Source organism: Perca flavescens, chromosome 13 (assembly GCF_004354835.1).
Source record: "Perca flavescens isolate YP-PL-M2 chromosome 13, PFLA_1.0, whole genome shotgun sequence".
NCBI classification, from domain to species: domain Eukaryota; kingdom Metazoa; phylum Chordata; class Actinopteri; order Perciformes; family Percidae; genus Perca; species Perca flavescens.
In genome coordinates this window covers 10,726,160-10,747,307 of record NC_041343.1, presented here as the reverse complement: position 1 = coordinate 10,747,307, position 21,148 = coordinate 10,726,160, and the positions used below count along the sequence as shown (strand labels likewise).

Sequence of the window (21,148 nt, the reverse complement as noted above, 5' to 3'; positions counted from 1 at the left end):
GACAAATGTTCACAGGTTCCATTAAACTCCAACATGAGAATTACACTTGAATTTGACTTTTGTCTTTTGGAAACTGGGGTTCACATTTTCTGTTACTAACACATCACTTTTTCACTCTTGAACACTCTATAAAAGTAGGTCAAAGATTTAAATATAGAACTAATAGCATTCTGCAAAATCAATACCACTCATTGCTGTGCACTAAATATAAAGCTAAAGGCAGAGAGAAAGTTAGCTTAGCTTAGCATTAAGAAAAGAGAGGGAGACAATTAGCCTGGCTCTGTGGTGAAACAAAATCTGCCAAATAAAGGTCACTCTGAAGTAGAAAGTTGCACTGAATAGAAATACTCAGCAAAGCACCACAAACTTGTATACAAGTACCAACAATTCCTGTACAGTACACATATTGTGCTTAATTGAAGTTCTGATTCCAGGGACACCAATGATGAAATATGTCAGAAAACAATTGCTGTAGCTGTCATGAGTCAATGGTTGGTACTTTAGTTGCACTTTGCTTTGTCTTTGCAAGTCAGTGCACATTTTATAAATAAGTGGAAATGGCCACCTACAATCTGCTGCACTGAAAAGGAAGTTATCTTCCTGCACGACCCAAATATAATCATATTCCCAGTGACAATGACATATTTACTGTTGCCCCCACTCACAGCACTCGGATCCAGAGGTGTTTTATTTTGTGTATGCAGTGGACACTTTCAGCCTAATTAGAAGCATTTTCTACAACAGCCTTACCTGTAGTAAACCTGACCTCCCTGGACACCAAGCGGAGTTCTACAATGGAAAACTGAGGTAACTCCAACTTGTCAACGCCCGTCACGGCGCTGTCTCCTCCTTGCCAGAAGAATACGATGTCATCTGTGGTATATCCATCTGTGACAAGGTCAGGGCAAATTCAGAGGGGAGAGAAGAGAGAGGGGGAATGAAAAATGTGGAGTGTTAAGTGTGGTGAAGAAACAGCCATTACAGATAACCATGTTTCTATTTCAAGTCTGTTCCAAGAGTTTGGATAAATGAGCGGAGGTCGCTTTGACAAATCAACAACTTATTTATTTTTTTATCTACTTTATGTTTCATTACAGTCATTTAGAGCTAAGCAACCTCACAAAATATACATTCTTTTTGAGGTCACTGCATTGTAAGAATCTGGGACTCCATCCTATTCATTTCCATCATTCTGTTCAGTAAGACCTCCAAAACTAAACTAAATAAAATAAAAAATAATTTCTGCCGCTAACTCCCCGAAAGGACACAAGCTCTGGTTCCCGAAAAATGTTGTACATGGGGATTTTATTTTTTGGCTTAAAAACGCATACCAAGTGCTAAAGATGGGTCAATCATGTTAACACATTTTTCAACAAGACATCACAGTTTTATTATATTAATCCTAAGGATGCATTATGGATTGTAGCCAGATGGTTAGAGGTGATGGGGTTTAAGGAGAAATGTTTTCTCCAGTAGGACCACGCAGCACCAAAGACGGCACTAAAACAAAACAAAAAAACTCCTTCAATGGAAAACATTTCTACCTAAGACTTAAATCGGTCTGTTCTTTCGGTGTGCAATCCCCAGAGGTGGAAAGTAGGCTAACGAAATACATTTACTCATGTTACTGTATTGAGTAGTTTTGTTGTGTATTTTGTATTTTTCAAGTTGTTTTTAAAATCGGTATTTTAAAATGTTATTAATTATGTTTTTAGTGAAGTATTGTATTTCGCTACATTACAAAATCCCATCCGTTACTGAGTAAAAAAAAAAAATAACTTTGACTAACGGAAACCAAAAGGACTCCACCAGACCTGGGCATTCTTTTGTTTTTCCGCGAACGTATGCAGTTTCTTCTTCTCTGGTAGTTTATTAAAGAGTATTTGGTGGACTCTGCTGTGCTAATATGCCCAGAGAAAAAAGAGGCGTTTGAGAATGTGCCGCCTGACATAAAATTTATATTAAGCAGAATTGAGTTTAGCCAATTGGTCCGGCCCTCCACAACAGTCCCCGTTTCTCATGTGGCCCCTTGGGAAAATGAAAAGTCCACCCCTGCCATAGGACAACGTATGTAGGAGACTGGCTAAATCAATTCACATACATCTAATTAGCTCATACAGGTTACTTAGGTGTGTAGAAGCTAGCTGCTAGTCTGGGCTGTGAACATTAGGGTCTAACCCATTTATGGAGTCAAAACACGTGATTTGGCTTTGATTTGCATTATAACTGTTGTTTATGTTTGTGAAGAAAAACAGGATGGCCCTCAGAACTACAATGTATGGTACTTTCACTTTCTATTGATTGTTTGAAAGCATTTTATGGGATGGTCTGAAGTAAAATTGCACATTATACCTTTCTAAGGGTCTTACATGTGTGACATGTGTTATGTTGTTATTACATGTTACATTTGTATAGATGTTTATACATTTGTATAGATTTTTCTTTAATTAAAAACAAAATAGTTTGGGATTTATGACCCCTATTTTCACTACATGGGAGAGATCCCCCCCGCCCCGTTTTACAGTTTTTTTTAATGTAACTAAGTAACTTTTACTTAAAGTACATTTTAAATGAACTACTTATTACTTTTACTTGAGTAATTCTTCAGATAGGTAATTTCACTTGTACTTGAGTAATATTTCATCAAAGTATTGGTACTTTTACTTGAGTACAATATTTTAGTACTTTTTCCACCTCTGGCAATCCCATGCTCCACTGTCCAGGCTACTATGGAGCTATATCAATGCATGCATTACCTGCTGCATGAATATTTATACTTGTGTCAATTGGTATGGCGCTCCCACACATTCTTAACTGGCAGTGCAATTGAAAGTGACCACAGAAGTAAATTTATGTTAATAGGCCAGTATGCATTCACTGCAGAGCAATTTCTCAGTCCGGGAAGTGTTACAACATTTCACATTCTACTATCCCACGTCCAGACCTGGATGGCATTAACTTAACTAAGAGACCAGAATTCATTGTCATTAAATCTCCCTCTGAGGTTATAGGGTAAGGAAATGTGACATTGTCCATGAAATTGAAACAACTGCTTTCCTAATCAATCAAACTGATGGTAAATGTGCATGACTCCTACTAGCGCAGAGCGTTCCTTAAGCACAAACAGCAGATATTTTTGCAACTCTTTAATTCATGGCATATCCATATTTCATTGCTTACTGATTTCCCGAAGGTAAACACTAAGCACTTTTATCTTGAACAACAAAAACCACAAATATCTGCCGTATTGACCAAGTGGGTTGATTGATGGAGTGGTCAATGAAAATTATCAAGCAAATACAATATTTAATTACACCACTAGTACATTTCTCAACTGGATATTGATTTGTCTAAATTAAAGCATTTAGGGCGGGGGGTGTGTGTGTGTGTGTTGGGGGGGGGGAGAGACATGAAACATCAATTAAAGGATATTTTGTGATATCATGTAAAGTCTGCAATTATGTCTTATTTTGATCCTATGTGTATGTACGTACCTGATGACTTCACAGATACACATGCCGATGACAACATTCCCTTTTAAGAGTCAAGTTAGCAGTTCACAATGTTCCATATCTTTTTTTCATCCCATTATGATCTGAAAGGGCAACTCCATCAGTTTCACACATAAAGGCCAGTTTATTAGCCATGGGGAGTACTGCTCAACCCGTAATGGATCATAACTCCTGTGGCTCTCTGGCTAAAAGTGCAGAACAAATCAGGAACAGAAGGGCTAACCATGTAGTTCCTGAATAACTCTAGGAATAGTTGGAGATTTTGAAATTTTATTTGAGAATTAGCTTTCTTGCCGAGAATTAAGAAGATTGAATTGAATACCGCTCAACAATCTGTTCGGAAAATATGAAGCTAAAGCCAGGAGACGGTTAGCTTAGCATAGCATAAAGAGTGGAAACAGGGGGAAGCAGCTAGCCTGGCTCGGTCCATATCTTGTTTGTTTAATCCAGACTATGTCTTGTCTTGTTGTTTTCATCTAACTCTCTGCAAAAAAGCAATTTCCCAAAATGCTGAACTATTCCTTTAAGGATAACATTACATAATGATAAGTTACTGTACTTGAGAACAATATCTGGATATTTACAAACTGACCACATCCTTAATGAATCATTCCTGATTTATCAGGCGCTAAATGACACCCATAACTAAGTATTACTTGCTTGTTACTTACATATTAGTTGCTAGTTATGTGTGTGGATGGTGCGGATGGTGTGTGTGTGCTTTTCGGACATTGCCCAACACTAGGGGTTAAGATATGGAGCTAAATCGGGGCCAAATGTTTTGTTCATTTGAAAAAAATATATATAGTTGAAAAAATAAAGCTTGAAATTGAAAATTTAAGTTTTGGTCAAAACTTGGAAAAAATAAAACCATGTATTAACTAAAAATAAGTGTACCAATTTTTTCTTTCAGTTTGAATAAAATATAGATTCAATTCTGGAATTATTTTGAATAAATTATAAATTTTCATTTTTCACTTTTATATTTGTTTTCAGTTCCACATTTCATGTTTTCAGATTCAAAACTTATTTTTTTTACGCCTTCAATTTTTTTTTTTCGGTTTCAGATCTGTTTTTCACTTTCAGATAATTTTTTTTCGGTTTCAGACTTTTGGCCCTGATTTGGCGTGGGGGGCGTGGCTTCAACTCAGAGGGACGTGGCATTATGAGTGACAGCCTATCAAAGAAGGCAGAAGACTGCTCTGTCATGTTGCCTTCAGGGAATGGTGTTACTGTGAGAACTATGACTGATTGCTTTCTATCCACTATATACATGTAATTTTTACTTAAACTGATGCCAGTGACAAAGTTCCATTTAAAAAAATGTTTTGGACAACAAATGGTACCAATTACACTATAAGAGCAATAAACTGTGCCAGATTTTACAGTTCGGCAGGAACAATGACTTCTCCCCCTTCCATGTATGACTTATAGCACCACAGTATTCACTGGCACCAGCCAACAGGTAAGACATGTGAAAGATATTAGCATTTTTGAATAGATACTTTGCGACGTTATCCCCTCAGTGGCATTTTTTTGTGATTAACACATAAAGGGAAAATAGGTGGACAGCTGGGAAAAACTGGCAATCAAGCATCGCTAGCACTAAAGTTAGCATTAACTAACGTTAGCTTCACACTAGCTGATGTTTTTACACTAATTTCAGTGTCCAGCTCAAGTTTTTTTTACTTTAACGTGTATTGGTCTTTGTTAACCTCTGGTTGTCAGAATGACCATAACTTGACAGTGGCTGCAGTGAAGAAGGTCTCCTTTTATAGAGTAGACAAATAAAACATTACATTAATGCTCTGGCCTGATAAATTATGTTTTACACTATAACTTTACATGTAACAGCATGACAGTTATGCCTTACAAAATATGCCAAGTGGGCAAACTTTGAAGGCTTCTACCACAGCCTAACTTAAGTATCAGAATACACTAACTTGTCCTTTTGTATGTGTATGTCTTACTGTCTGTTTTCTGGACCGTGTGTGTCCGTAATAAAAGCTTTGATTGATTGATTAACAAAGCGGACCAGGATAAGTTATGTTGTTTAAACTAACCATGAAAAGGTAACACTAGCAATGTTAGTTATCTATAATGTTTTACATTTTTAAGGCTGTACGGCTGCAGGCAGCCACTGTCGAGTTATGGTCATTCTGACAAACAGAAGTTAACAAAGACCACTACACGTTAAAGTCAAAAAACTTGAGCTGGACACTAAAATTGGTGTAAAAACACCAGTTAGTGTGAAGCTAACGTTAGTTAATGCTAACTTTTGTGCTAGCGATGCTTCATTTCCAGCTGTCCACCTATTTTCCCTTTATGTGTTAATGACAAAAAAAATGCCACAGGGGATAATGTCCCAAAGTATCTATTCAAAAAGGCTAATATCTTTCACATGTCTTACCTGTGGGCTGCGCCAGCATGTTGCCTTGGCGGAGCGGACGCTATGCTGACTGCCGAGTGAATTCTGTGGTGCTACATTCAATGTGGAAGTGGGAGAAGTCATTGTTCCTGCCGAACTGCACAATCTGGCACAGTTTATTGCTCTTATAGTGTAATTGGTACCATGTGTTGTCCAAAACAATTTTTTAAATGGAACTTTGTCACTTGCATCAGTTTATTAAGTAAAAATCACATGTATATAGTGGATAGAAAGCATTCAGTCATAGCTCTCACAGTAACACCATTTCCTGAAGTCAACATGACAGAGGAGTCTTCTGCCTTCTTTGTTAGGCTGTCACTCATAATACCACGCCCCTCTGAGTTGAAGCCACGCCCCCCCACGCAAAATCAGGGCCAAAAGTCTGAAACCGAAAAAAAATTATCTGAAAGTGAAAAACAGATCTGAAAACGAAAAAAAAGAGATTTGAAACCGAAAAAAAAGATTTGAAGGCGTAAAAAAAATAAGTTTTGAATCTGAAAACATGAAATGTGGAACTGAAAACAAATATAAAAGTGAAAAATGAAAATCTATATTTTATTCAAACTGGAAGAAAAATTGGTACACTTATTTTAAGTTTGAATACATGGTTTTATTTTTTCCAAGTTTTGACCAAAACTTAAATTTTCAATTTCAAGCTTTATTTTTTCAACTATATATATTTTTTTCAAATGAACAAAACATTTGGCCCTGATTTAGCTGCATATTAAGAGCCATATTGAGGGTGATGCAAGGTCGCTAATATTTATGTTACCATTTTTCCTTCACCACTCAATGATCCAGCAGTGGCCCTGTCCATCTGTCAAACTGACGGAACAGTAATCAATGCACTGTGATTTCTTCACTATTTATCAAGGAAGTCATCAACTGCAGAGGTCAAACATCTGACAAATGGCACACATTGGCAAATAACAGCCCTAAATTATTTATTTTAGAGGTAACGTGATGTTTTTTAAGATAGTACAAACAGCTGTGTGGCAGTAGGGCTGGGTATTGTTTGGATTTTTACGATTCCGATGCCGAACCGGTACTTTTAAAACGATTCCTAAACCGATTTTTGTAAAACTGAAAAATGACATCAAAGATGTAATATGTTTCGGAGCGACAGAGGGAAAATATTTCAGCCGACACATTAAAGGGGCACAATGCCGTTTTCTTGCTTTTTGCAGGTTTCTCTATAGAGCTCCCCCTACAGCTTCAGAATATATATTTGGCAGCTCCTATGTTTACTTGGGTCTGACTCCTCGCTCGGTCAGTCTGCCATTTCCTCTTTCTCTGTTCCTCCAACAATGCTTTCCTAGCTTTCTGCTTCTTTTTTGCCGACTCAGCCATGACAATAGTGTGAAAAACTCCATCGCTACCTTGTTAGTCGGTTCCTGAATGGGCGTATGTGTGCAGTGCGATGAAGCAGTTTGTTACATTGCGAGATCTGATATCACGTGATACTTTCTGACGCTGAGGCCGGCGGCCAAAAGTTGCAAGGGTGGTTTTAACGCTCACAGGCGCTAGGGGGGAGCAAGACGACCACCATTCAACTCAAACAAAGTCATATAACCATTCCAATGACTCCAAAAGTTGTTCACTTAAGGTAAATTAAGCTAAAAAAAAACCGGCATAGTTCCCCTTTAAGTGGAACCGATATAAGGAACTGAAATTTGCGTTCTAATCCGGTCTGACTCTTACCGGTTGCGTAGGAACCGGTTCCATAGTGGAACCGGGTTTCGGTAACCAACCCTATGTGTCAGTCATACTTATTGCTTCTGAAGCTTGCTGTAAATTAAGGGTCTTTCTTGTGAGAGTTTACGTCAAATTATACTCACAACTTTCAATTTCCAGGGTGCAGTTCTGTTCATCAAGAGGGTACCTCCTCAAGTCCATCATGCAAGCAGCAGTGGTGGTTATTCTAAGAAAAACAAACAGAAACAGAACAGAGACTTAGGAGATTTTCTAAAGATCTGGATACACATGAACACAGACAATTGTATGTAATGTTTTCCCACAAATAAGAGGGAGGTGAGGTCACAGATTAACTTTAACATGTTGCACAACATGATGAACCACCAGTTTGTCGACCATTTAATCAAGTTGCACTTTCAGAGTCACTATTTTGTAGCTGTTTGTTAAAAGACATTTAGCCAATATCGTTGGCATGCATCTTAATGGGTTTGAATGTATGTAACTGTGCAGCACATTCATGCTTCAGGGTCAAGGAAGATGGAGACTCTGCCTGTGTACATGAGGCATTGAAGCATTTCTCTCTTTTATCAAAAAAAAACTGTTTTGGGGGGAAATTTTCCACAGTATTTGTCCTCCTTTATTCTTAAATAAGATTTATTCTTTATGTTTGTGTGAGTAGTCTGGAGAAGTATTTACTTTTATATGGATCACTAACTGCTCAGCATCTGTGGTTTTGTCAATGCACGTTATTTATTGCTAGTTCCAAGATGTGCATTTCCAGGTAGCTTTAGAAAATGTGTATGCATAGCAGTTTATTAATATCAATAAATCCAGTGGCCCAGGAAAAAACTGCTTTGGCTACAAATTACACATGTAGGGGTCTATGGCATTTCACTGAAATATTTACCGGTGCAGCTCATTTTAGTGATTACATTTCTGCTGTTCATACCAGCTGCAATGTGTTCATCATACTAGCTTTCATTCGCTTACTGCCCTCCTGTGTAAATGAAATAGAAAAATTAATTTTCAGCTCATCATCTCAGTGTCAGAAGCCACCAGCTCTTTCCCCTGTGAACATGCTGGTGGCTTCTGACACAGAGAGTAGAGAATAATATGAAGTTTTACCCTTTAAAGCACGTTTCGCATTTTGGATACATTATCAAATGTCTTAAGTCCAAGCCACCAATGCTGCTACAGTCTGTGGTTGTACATGGATGCAGTAAGCAATGTACACAACCATCTGCAGTACCTAACATTATTAATACAGTAGATAATAAGCTGTTTGCATTGGAAATATATTGCTTGAACACAGGGTTTCTAAATTGGTCATGGTGAGGTGAACAGAGTGCTGTCGGCGGGTAATTGGAAAACAAAATATGTTCTGCTAAAGATGATAGGGCCAGATTAACACACAAGCATGTGGGGCCTCCGGGTCCATGATAGCAGGAGGCAATAGAAGGGTAAATAAAATAACACATAAACAAAATGTGTGACAGGTATATATTTATTATTCACAATGACACTGGGCTGCATTCTGCTGCACAAGCATTAAGCTGCTCCAAGCACATTCCGTTCAGCTCTACTGTACTGCACCTCCCTGCTGCCTCACAGCGCTCCTCTGCTCCGAGTGTACAGCAGGGCTACTATTGACACACACTGGGAGGAGATCAAATCATGCCTAATTACATAAATAAGAAAGGTCACTTGGAAATCATTATTTTCCAGGCAAAAGAGTTTGAAAAAAAGCTGTCTTTTCAATGTTTCTCAGTGGCATAAGGTAGTTATGACAGGCCCCAAGGCATGCTAGTTACTAGTTATGAAACACACACACACACACACACACACACACACACACACACACACACACCGTTAGGGGTTCGACTAGCAGATGTGCTCAGATTTTCAGTCTTGACAGATTTTGCGCCTAAACTATATCGTATCATCTTGTCACATGACCAAAAGCAGACTTGACATTGGACAACATCAATATACATATTAGCCAGCAATCATCATTGAATATCTGTATATGACAAAAATATGAAGAAATAAGAAATTATTCATTAAATTTAATAGTTTCTTTTTTATATACTGTATATAGTTTATCATTTTTATAGTTTATGTAGAATAAGCATATCATTTTGTCATAGATTGTTTGACTATTTTATCCCAAAAAAATGGCATAAAAAAGAGATAGGTTTGCCTTTTCTAGGGCATAAATACCAAATTTCAACATTTTTCATTTAACATGGTTTCTTCTTCAAGCACGTGTATTTTCAAGGTGGCAATCTGAGTCACTCGCAATGGCCCGTTCTTCACTTAACACATTGTTGCAGGGCTTCAGTTATACACAGAGAAAAAAATGAAAGCCATACTCCTGAGTGTGTTGTAATCTGAGCATCTCTGTTCTTTTGTTTCTATGGTCTGTGAGAGCCGTGTGGAGGCAATCCCAGACCACTTTTTTTTTCAGCATTTCAAGTACAGCACCTCTACGTCTTATGACAGTGAACTATAGAAACTTCCAACACATTATAACGACAGCCTTGGCCCTAAACAGTGAAGTAGTGGTAACAAAATACATCACCAACAGACATGCCAAAATACATGCCAAAGTTGCATCTTATTGTATGCAGTGAAAAACTAAATATGGAGAAACTGCCTGAAACCTAAAGCTGTAGTGCGTTCCTGAGTCCTCCGTGATCATAAACAGGAAGACATATCCTGTCAAGACACAGTTACTGTTCTTAAAAGACATTACCCCTGGCAGCACAGTGAAACCCTGGCAGTAGCAGCAGCAGCTCGGAGTAATGGATTTCTCCCCCCCGCCCCCATGGCAGAAAAAAAAATACAGGACGAATAAAATTGACTTTATATGTGACAGTTAACAAGTCAGGGGAGAATCCTCATTGAGTAGGCACAAGTTGGGACGGCTCACAGCGAGGGCCTGGGATTTGGATATGTCAGCAGATGTAGGTCAGCAACTTACAGTCCCACCAGAGACGGTCAGCAGCAGCCTCAGACCTGAGCAGGCACTGCAGTCCCACACTCAGCAGTCCCTTTACTTTGTAGATTTCAACATGATATGCAGCGTTACAAAGGTTGTATTGTTTTGTCACTTTCAATAAGAGGTATGAGACGACTACAAATTAATAGAGTTTGAGAATTGTTTTTTTTGCAAATGTAACTTTAATATCATTACAATGCCAAAGAAACTAAAACCAAGATCTGATGAAGTAAACTTTTAATTCACAATTAAAAGGCGCATTCCACTCATTTCTACAGGCCACGCTTGGCTTTATTCGGACCATGTATCGTGCCAGCATTACGTGACAACTAAAAGCAATCTGGAGGTGGATCACAGAGCCTCAGCACTATTAGTCTATATCACATGTGTAAAACTCAAGGCCCGCGGGCCAAATCCGGCCCCTTGCAGATTTATATCCGGCCCTATATCAATTTGGGTTCATAATAAATTTTGGCCGACCTAGTTTTGCGCCAAACCAAAAACACAGGAAAGTGTTAAAACTGCAATTACCTGACATTCAAAGCAGAATATGGCAGATTTGCCGACTCTGAGACTCAGAAATCCCCCCAGGCTGTCAAACAGGTTGTTGTTGAAAAAAAAATGAATCATTGTTTTGCTTGATTTGCTAAATTCTATGCTGGCTAAGGAACTCTTTTGATGACTTTTGTAGGGCTTCATGTCAACAAAAATGCGACAAAAAGCGTACAAAAATGCCGGAAAAAGCAACAAATTTACAAAAAGGTGACAAATGTCTGAGAAAGTCACAAAAAAGTCGGAACAAAAAGAATAAAAATGAGGAAAAAAGCTACCAAAATATCAAAAGAAAGTGACATGCAGTAACAAAAGCACGTCAATAAACTCTCCATGTCTGGCCCTTGGTGGGATTCTCTCTTTCCAGTGTGGCCCTTAGTGAAAATGAGTTTGACACCCCTGGTCTATATCGACGACGTTTCATTTACGGGATTGATCTGTGCCGCCGGAGGTTCTGCCGGATGTCCCTCATTTTAGGCCGGTTGTTCCTCACCTTCCGCTTTCTTCGTGTTGGCATTATAAACTCTGGTTGATTCGAAACATCCTCTGAGCTAGAACTGTCAATCACATCATATTTATCTTTTTTTTTGAGTAAAATTCTCATCACTCACTCGCCTCCCTACATGCCACCAAAACAAGTTCCTTCCAGAGGCTATTTTGCAGCGGCACCGTACCTGCGTCTGACGCTTAGTGCCGCCCAAGACGATTGTGATTGGTTTAAAGATATGCCAATAAACCAGAGCACTTTTTTCTCCCATCCCAGCATGTTTTGTGGACTAGCCAGACCCTCCGCCGCAGCGCTGTGGAGGAAGGTCTGGCAATGCGAGACTACAGCACTTCAGACAGGGAAGCTTTCAGATATATGAGCAATAGTTTTCACACCTACACAGTCTACTCCTGTCGCCCTCTCTGTGAGGCAGTTTGCTTACCAAAGAAGATCATAGTACTACACCATGGTTTAATAAACAGAGGAACACGAGATGGGAAGAGAGAAATCACCATCTGGCGAAAGCTTAGCTCAACAAAGCCCTCAATGCTCTGAGGATCCGGTGCACTTCCAAACTGGATTGTCAGTCTGCTATCAATGACACCGACTTCTTTTATTGATGTTTGGAATGACTTTGTTTGTTTGCAACACCCAAATGCTCTTCTGCACCACTCAGCAGTCTTCACACCGGTCCCCCTCCCTCCTCTTCACATAAAAATAAAGCACAAGGTTGAAATAGAGCTACAGTATATCTCAAGTATACAAAAATGACAATTTAAGCAAGGTTTGCAAAATAAATATTCAGACGAGAGACGAGGTTGGAGGCAGTTTTCCAGATTTGATTTGAATTTTGGACCTACAGTACACCATCACTCCTCCATTGTTTGATTCTTGCAATGCATGTCCACCCTTGGGGAAATGAATTATGGGCAGGCATATGCACATTTATAGACATTACATAGTCTCCAATCCACTATATTTACATATCATTGGCAGTGGTACTCAGTTCGTTTACTTAAAAGTACCAGGACACCAATGTAAAAATGTTCTTAAGTAAACCTACATAGTTTCTTTCCATCATTGCTCATTGGACAATGGGAAGAATTAAGGTAAAAAGGTACCAGTCACCCATGTTGGGAAGTTTACTTTGGAAATGTAATAGGTTACCGATTACAAGTTACCCTATTTAAAATGTATGTAACTATTTCAATTACTTTAACACAATAATGTAACTTATTACATTTCTTTTCTAAATTTCTAATGACAGCCTGAGGGGCAATTTAACTATCAGACGGGTGGCGCTGCAAATTCAAACAGGAGAACCAATCGTAAGCATCAGAATAGCATCAAACTTTACTCAACGGCTGTGGCTGGAAATTGCAAAACAAGACAATGTGCACATGAAAAACATGCAAAGCAACAAAATGAATAATCTCCAACATATAGCCTTGCTTTTTATAGAACAATTTAAGATGTCACCCCCAATGGAACCCATTTTCATGGATAACTGTAATTTAATTTCCCATTATTTTCCCAGGAACAGTAACGGATTACAGTTACCTTTATCTTGCAATTAAATTACGTAATGTCGTTGCATGTAACTAGTTACTCCCCAACACTGCCAGTCACCTTGGAAGGACTGGGGGCCATGATCTAAACGCTACAACGACCACGAGGCAGTGCTGATTACTGTGCTGTATGCTACCCCAAATCACTACCAATGCATTCAAATATGGAAGATTCAGCAACAAGGACAACTATAGACTAAGTGTATCAAATCAAATCAATATAATTGATGCAATCTAAATAAATGCAATCTGCTTGGTTTATCCACAGAATAGAAACTGCAGATACAGGGAATGCACCATTTAACGCTCAACACGAGATCAGTGGGTAAAAAAATGTGTAGTAGAGTAGAGGTGGACTTTAAATGAATACAAAAATAGAGGTGGTTAATCAACACAAATCAAAGCTCAGATTAAAATCAATGGGAGCACTAGGAATCAAGGTAAATAATGCTTTCAGAAAAAGACAAACACCAGTATCAGCACATTTCACAGTGAGTGGATAGGGGAGAGCGGCGAGCGCCGCACTAGGTGCAGTAGTGTGTGTAATGTGATTGTCCACAGTTTGCAGTCTACTGTGCTCCAGAGTAGCACGGGGGATGATTTCAAAAAGGCGGTCTTTACAAGAAAATGCATTTAAGACAACAAAAAACCTGCAGCGATCAAACTTGAGAGGAACTGAGAACGCAACACGTACTGTTAAAGTTACATCTGTTGTTTTCTGGAAAGAAAATGTCCACACAACCCTTGGGCAAAGTCAAACATTTTCACAAAGCGATTTAATTGCATGCTTACAGGAGGCTTGTAAAGGTGCTGAAATCACCGTGGCATGTAGATTATGCACTGCTTCTAATTACCGTACACGGCTGAAAAAAATGGTCTGGAGGACAGATCCAAGGGGTTGACGCCATCTGCCTTGTACCATTACTGCAGTTGGTGATGCAGTATGCTTGAAGATGAGATGTTGGAGAATGCTAGTGTCCCCAGCAACAGTCTTAGCTTTCTGTTTTTATGGAGGTATAAAGCCAGTAGAGGTGCAAATGCAGGTGTAATGCTATTTTCTTCTGGCACAAGTCCATTTTTTACTATGCTTGTACCTGCTTGGTACTTTTGTGGCTCCAAAGGAACCTGGATGTGCTGAGGTACGTACGCTGAGAGGACCAGCTGGGACTCTTTATTCAGTGCCATTTTGGCACCAAACGGCGTGTAATTGATTCCGTTTCCACACGCTTTATTTGGTGGAGGCACACGTATACGTTTTTCAGTGGTGTAGGTAAGTACATTTACTCAAGTACTGTGCTTGAGTACAAATTTGAGGTACTTGTACTTTTCTTTTCATGCTACTTTCTACTTCTACTCCACTACATTTCAGAGAGAAATGTTGTACTTTTTACTCCACTACATTAATCTGACAGCTTTAGTTACTTCACAAATGAATAGTTCTGCACACAAAGCACATGTAGTTTATAAAATACAATGTTGTTGTAAATTAAACTGCTCAACAATATAACGGCCTACAAGTCCAGCTGAAATGATTTGGTCATTAAACAGAACTGTTTTGATTGTTTCCAGTTTTTCTGCATTGAGTACATTTTCCTGTTGATACTTACATACTTTTACTTAAGTAACACTTTCAATGCAGCACTTTTACTTGTTAAAGAGTACTTTTACAGTGTGGTATTACTACTTTTACTTAAGTAAAGGATCTGAATATTTCTTCCACCACTGAAGTTTTTCATCTAGTACACATTTAATTCATTGATTAATGCCGAGTTAGCATTTACACAAATGGGTCATTCTTACTTCATCATCATGTTATCTACAACTGTTTGTATGGATGTATGAGGTCATTCTGTTTTCAGTAGCCGTTAAACAGCAGCAGAAGGAGGAAGACAGAGGGTGATTTGATTGGCCTTTATTGAAGCACGCCCAAGCGGTAGTACCTCCTGACGTATTCCTCTAACAAATGATATATTCATCCTGCTCCGGACCCTTCTCAGGGCGGCACCATACTGCTCCAAGATTGCACTTGTACATTGCCAGGCCCACGTGTCACAGAGGGTAAAGAACAAACCTTAAAGATTCATCTAGTAGGCAGACATTTCAGCAGCAGTGAGATTCCATTTCTACAAAGTTGATACCTTGTGAAGAGCCATGAAAGGAGAAAAGAAAAACCTTTCGCCATCAAATCTTCCTTTGTGTCAGCACCAATTCAGTAATTTAGGATTTCTGAATACTGATTATTGTATTAATAATTCATTACTTCCTATGATCTACACCTTGTCACTGCCTTTTTTTTTTTTCATGGAACAAAACATGTTCCCAGATTCTTTGCCTCCATCAAACTACTTTGTTTTAATGACTTGTGTTGAGAAAAGCAGCAATCCATTCTGGGCTTTAACAAACCTCAGGATACTTTCATACTTTTAGCCATCCCCAAGGGATTCTAGATGGGTCCCTCTGGGCACATTTGATGTTGACTTTTATTTTTTGCCTTTCTGGGACATTTAATCTTAGATTGAATGTACCCCTCTCCTTCCAAACTATTGTTATTGTTTGTCCTGAGTCACACTAAGATATGTTTTGACAATTCATTTTTATAAATAAAGCTTTAAAGCCTGTTTTTCTTGCCAAAAATAAATCTTTCATAATTCCTCCTGCCACAGGACCAGAATACTAGCAGCGGTGATCTTGTTTTTCTGGCGCCACATGTGAGGTTATCAACATTTTCACTTGCTGTATTACTTCCACATTACAGAGGCAAACAAACAAGGCAGCAGGTATCTAATTAAAAGTTATCATGAGCATGTCCGGGTCTACAGCAGTCTACTGTTGGCAAATATCACTCCTCCTTCACATCCGTTAATGAAGTGTTTTGGTTGTCTTTCTTTTATATTCAATGACGTGTCTCCTCTTGCTCTAGATCAGCGATATTGAACAGGGGGTGCGTGACCCCTACGGGGTCCTTAGAGTAAGTGCAGGGGGGCCGCCAAATTATGTCTAAAATGTTTATGAAAGTTTCTTTTTTCAAAAGTTCAAATATGTCATACAATAATACGAATCCAACCTATTATTAGGAAAGATAATTTGGCCTTTTTGTGAAAAAAAAAAAACATTTAATTTGCACATTGAAGATAAGCTTATTATAGGTAAAGTAGCCATATGGTAGCCATAGAGGTACGCTTAAGGATTCACTGTGCCTTCCACATGTATGTTTAACATTAATTCATGATATATATTGTGTGTACAATAGTAGGGGGTCCCTTCTCTGTCTCTCTTTCAGCTAAGGGGTCCTCGGCCTAAAAAACGTTGAAGACCCCTGCTCTAGATTTCTAAATACTGCAGATGCCATCTATCCATTTGCTGTATGTGCTAATGCTGTTTTAGGGTCATGGAGAGGTAAAGCCTATCCTAGCACCAATGAAATATGGTTTTCCTGTATATCCATATTTCTTATTAAAAAATATATTTCCAAAAGTAAAATTTGAAAAAGAATCCATCCACCCCTTCTCTATTACTGTACCACCTTCCTGTTATGGGTAACTCCCAGCATGCACTGGGCAAAAGGCAGAAAAACTAGGACTAAGCTGCGTTTCGTTTCCCAGTGGACACAAGCAGTACTCCCGTAACATCGGTTAAGGGAATTTCCTTCGACAAAATTCCTCCATTTGGAACACCCTGCAATGTCAACAACGCAGATATCACATCCCATGTGCGTTACTATCAAATGAATTGCCTATTTTGATAATGGATTAATCGGTTTGAGGCAATTTTTTAAATTTCTCTACAACTAGTACCAGTAGTTAAGGTTCACCCAGTAGATACATGTTGAAATGCAGAAAACAAAACCAAACAACAACAAATATACAGTATTGATTAGCCACAAATTTAAATGAGAAATGCCGATGTAGAGTCTCTTACCTCAGCCCGTATAAGACAGTGCCATCTGGGTGCAGTCGGATCATACGGTTTTTTACTGTCACACCATGAAGAAAGGATTTCTTGTCATTTAGGAAGTAGGTGTCAGGGAGCCAAAGCTGGTCTGCTACACGGTTGTCCAGAGTCAGGTTTAGCTTCAGCTCACCATAGGCCAAACGCTTATCTCGCCAGCTCTGCTGGAAATACATAGTGATGGTGTAGTCCTGGGGAGAGAGAAGAAAAAACATTAAGTCACAGACAAAAAACTATTCAGTTGTACTGTGCACAAGATCATGAGCTACAGGAACAATTTAGCAAAAAAGAAAGAAAAAAAAGAAGGCTTTTCTGTTCATCTAATTCTTTCCTGCCGGTGTTTGATTTGAGCAACCCCTTCATATATAGTGGGAATAGTTTATCAAACTTGGGATAACACACATAGATGTAATCACATACAAAAATAAAAAATAAAGTTGAATATTGATGCCAGTCCTAAAATGACAACTTACAGATAGTAAAATAATTTATGTAGAGGACAAGAACAAGGTGGTGTTTACTAACAGCATATAAAACATTTAAAATGCCTCTATTCAGTGGTTTACCAAAATGTAATTTAATGAAGGGCAAAAAAAGGAATAAGCAACTCTGATAAGGCTACAACAGTGATAAAAGAAATGCATCTCCTATGAGGGCACTATAACACTGTTTTTATGCTTTTAGATCATGGAATTGTTTCGCTTTTTTACACAATCAGAAAAACTTAACTGCTCAGCATTTGTAAAATAGGACTTGGGCAGCAAACCAATAAATACAGCTGTGCTAGTACTCCTGTATTATACTGTATCTTACTAGGAAAGAGCTTAAGCTAATGCATCATTGCCCCTCTGTTCAAAGTAATATACAGTCAGACAGATACACATTGGTTTCATTTTCAACCTACAGTCCAATGATTTTAAATACCATATGCCATTAATCTCCGGTCATTTTTAACAGGTATAATATCTTACCCACGCTTCACGTGTTCGAGCATGATGATGCATGTTAAAGGAGACATTATGCTTTTCTGTATTTTCTGTCATATCTACAGTATAACGTTACAATGACGAATGTTCATATTAAACGTGGCCAAAGGTAAACATATTTAAAAGAAATCACTGCAAACCAAAACCTCAGATTTCCCACTGTTCTGAATGCTCCGGTTCCAATGTTTTTTTCTACTCTCTGCTTCGTGTGATGTTTTTCTATATATGGTCATTTTCCGCTCTAGGCAGGCGGCTACTGCAGTGTTTGCATTACATGCCCTGCCACATGTAGCTGCGGCATATCAAAGTGTGGGGTGTGGGTGTCCTCCCCCAGGGTTATTTTGAGCGTCAAAGACAAATTTCCTGCATTCTGATACACTTGTATGCACCAATTTATGGTGGGAAAACCTATTATTTATCCTATGAGAAGGAAAACACAGATGGCATTCAAAATATATCAAAACTATAATGGAAATAAAGCAGTAAGAGGGCTTTCACATCAGGGACGTAAGCCAAAGCAACGAGGACATAATAAAACAGGCTACTTATATTTGTCTTAAATGTGCGGTGAAGGGAGGATGCTGGCGTTAGTGTAGGCGGAGCATTAGGGCCCGGTCGCTACGCACACACTACGCACTGCGCTCAGTGAGGAGCGGGTCAATGAAAGGTGAGAAAAGTCTCTCTGCATGTTCTGCAGTGTCAGTTGAGTTTGCTGTCACATTACTCTACCCTGTACTTGTGAATAGAAATAGCTGAAGTGAAAGAAAAATATGTTGCTGCGTATCATTACACATTTTTAAGTGGATATATGGAAATCCTGGAGATTTCTTAGTGGGTATACTGCGTATATCTGCGTATCATGTAGACTACACCATTGCACACAGGTCTTAATGAGCGCTCGGCCATATTACTTAAAAAAATCAATCAACCCTTTCGATCACATCTGAGAGAGAGAGAGAGAGAGAGAGAGAGAGAGAGAGAGAGAGAGAGAGAGAGAGAGAGAGAGAGAGACAACCCTATAACCCAGAACATGGGTTACTCTTTGAAAAATAACCCAGCAACCCAAACAACCCAGGAATTGGGTCAAAAAATTAGCCCTATTACCCAGAAAATGGTTACTCTCTGAAAAAATAACCCATAATTTTAACCCAACACAAATAACCAGGAAACTGGGTTGAAGAAATAACCCAGGAGGTTTTAGTGTGTACCTTTTTGACACTTTTTTTTTTTAATAAATATCTCACCCCTCGTGAAATTTAAAGGTCCAATATGTAATATTTGTACTGTAATAAATCCAAAAATGACACCAATGCCTCATCAGATATTAAGGAAACATGTTAAACTGAAATACTATCTTTTCTGACAACAATGCTAATGTCAGTATTTTTTCTTTTTGAAATTTACATTCCGTGACGGAATTTATGTTTTGATCTGTGTGTTGTTATCAACGGCCCAGTTTGACAGCCAGGCCAGGTTGCCAGATATACCTGTAAAAACGTAAACCCAGCACGATACAGCTGTAACGGTAGTACAGCCATGAAAGCAGCAAACAAACGTACAGGATCAACGGAGATAGATTCTACATGACATAAAAAAAGAAAACAGCATGTTTCTAACAGTTGCGTGACCAGAGACGTAAAAACCCCCTGGTAAATATTGGAGATGTATTTGAAAGATGGAGACAGCTTAGAGCCCAAAAGGACGCAGAGTTGGCTTATTTTCTCCTGAACAGGTAAGCATTAGCTTCAGGCTAATTTATCACAGCTAGGATGGGCATTTTTTGTCATTTCAACATTTGTGTACTCACATTGAATTATATAGCTAGAGTAACCGAGTTGGTTACTCGCAAAAACAATTGAAACATAGCCAGTAAAGTAATCCCGACTGGTCCTGGCTAACGCCGTTATGCTAACCCTGCTAACTATTAACGTTACCGGGAGGACCGGGCAAGCAGCCCATGGCTGTTTACAGCGTGTAGTTAGTTGTAGACAACGGTGAGTTATTTTAAACCATGAAAGGGGGGCTGTAAATCGGAAAGAGAGGACTGTGAGTTTGCAGTGTGTTTAGCGATTGTTGCCGTAATTCTAAGCCAATGAAGTGTGTACCGTCGGCAAGGTAATGGTATTTTTAGCGTTTCTTATTGTAATTCTAAGCTGAGGAAGTGTGCCTGACTGGCGTGTGGAGAGGACAGTGAGGTTGTTGTGTTTTTAGCAGTTCATACTGTAATTTTAAGCCGAAAAAGTGTGTCTGTCAGTTGGTTACAGAGCTCTGCGTGAGCACAGGCTTTTATGACTGTCAATATAGCCAGCATCTACCGTTAGCTACTCCGCTGTGCTGTGGAGTAATGTCTGGCTATGTGAGACTAGCGTCTAGCAACATTGTTGTGAATGCTGCGGTCTCAGCCTGGCAACCCCCGTGAACTTCGAGTCTGGGCAGGAGGGGGCGGGGGACACGACTCTCCAGTATTTTTAATTGGTAGTGCAGTAACTATTTTAACCACTAGCTGCCAGTATTACATACAATATTACATATTGCACCTTTAACCTTCACACAATATAAAATTGAGCATTGGATTGCTCCAGCAGCAAAAGCGAGACAAATAAACAAAAAGAAAGAAAGAAAACAACACATAAAAAAAGAAGCTGCCTCACCACATGGGAGGAGTCACACTGAGCGAAATTAAAAGAGTGCTAAGAACGACGTCACGGCCATATTGCCTTCTTCACAACTCAGCCTGCATTCCTGACTGCTCTCTGTGCAAGGGCAAAACAATGAGTGCTGTCTGGCAAAGTACTGTAGAGATTGCACTGTGAGCAAATTATCAGTAGTTAAAAGAACTAGTCATGTTTATGTTTAGTGTGAAAACCAAGGTTTAGTTGAGTGGGAAGATGTGTAAAGTTCTTGCCCAGCCCCGGCCTGCCTTGGTCACTTAGTCCAACAATCACGACTGGCAGTGGTTGTGCGTGGGAAG

At 39.0% G+C, this 21,148-nt stretch overlaps 1 protein-coding gene across 1 annotated transcript in view; it reads right to left on the bottom strand.

Moving 5' to 3' along the window:
• gabrb4 (gamma-aminobutyric acid type A receptor subunit beta4) overlaps window positions 1-21,148 on the bottom strand; it is a 58,596-nt gene that overhangs the window by 4,820 nt on the left and 32,628 nt on the right. Inside the window, exons 4-6 of the mRNA XM_028595809.1 lie at window positions 17,162-17,382; window positions 7,779-7,861; window positions 751-888 (exon numbers count right to left, since the gene is read on the bottom strand). Of these exons, the coding sequence (XP_028451610.1) occupies window positions 751-888; window positions 7,779-7,861; window positions 17,162-17,382 (442 nt within the window). The remainder of the gene's footprint in view (window positions 1-750; window positions 889-7,778; window positions 7,862-17,161; window positions 17,383-21,148) is intronic.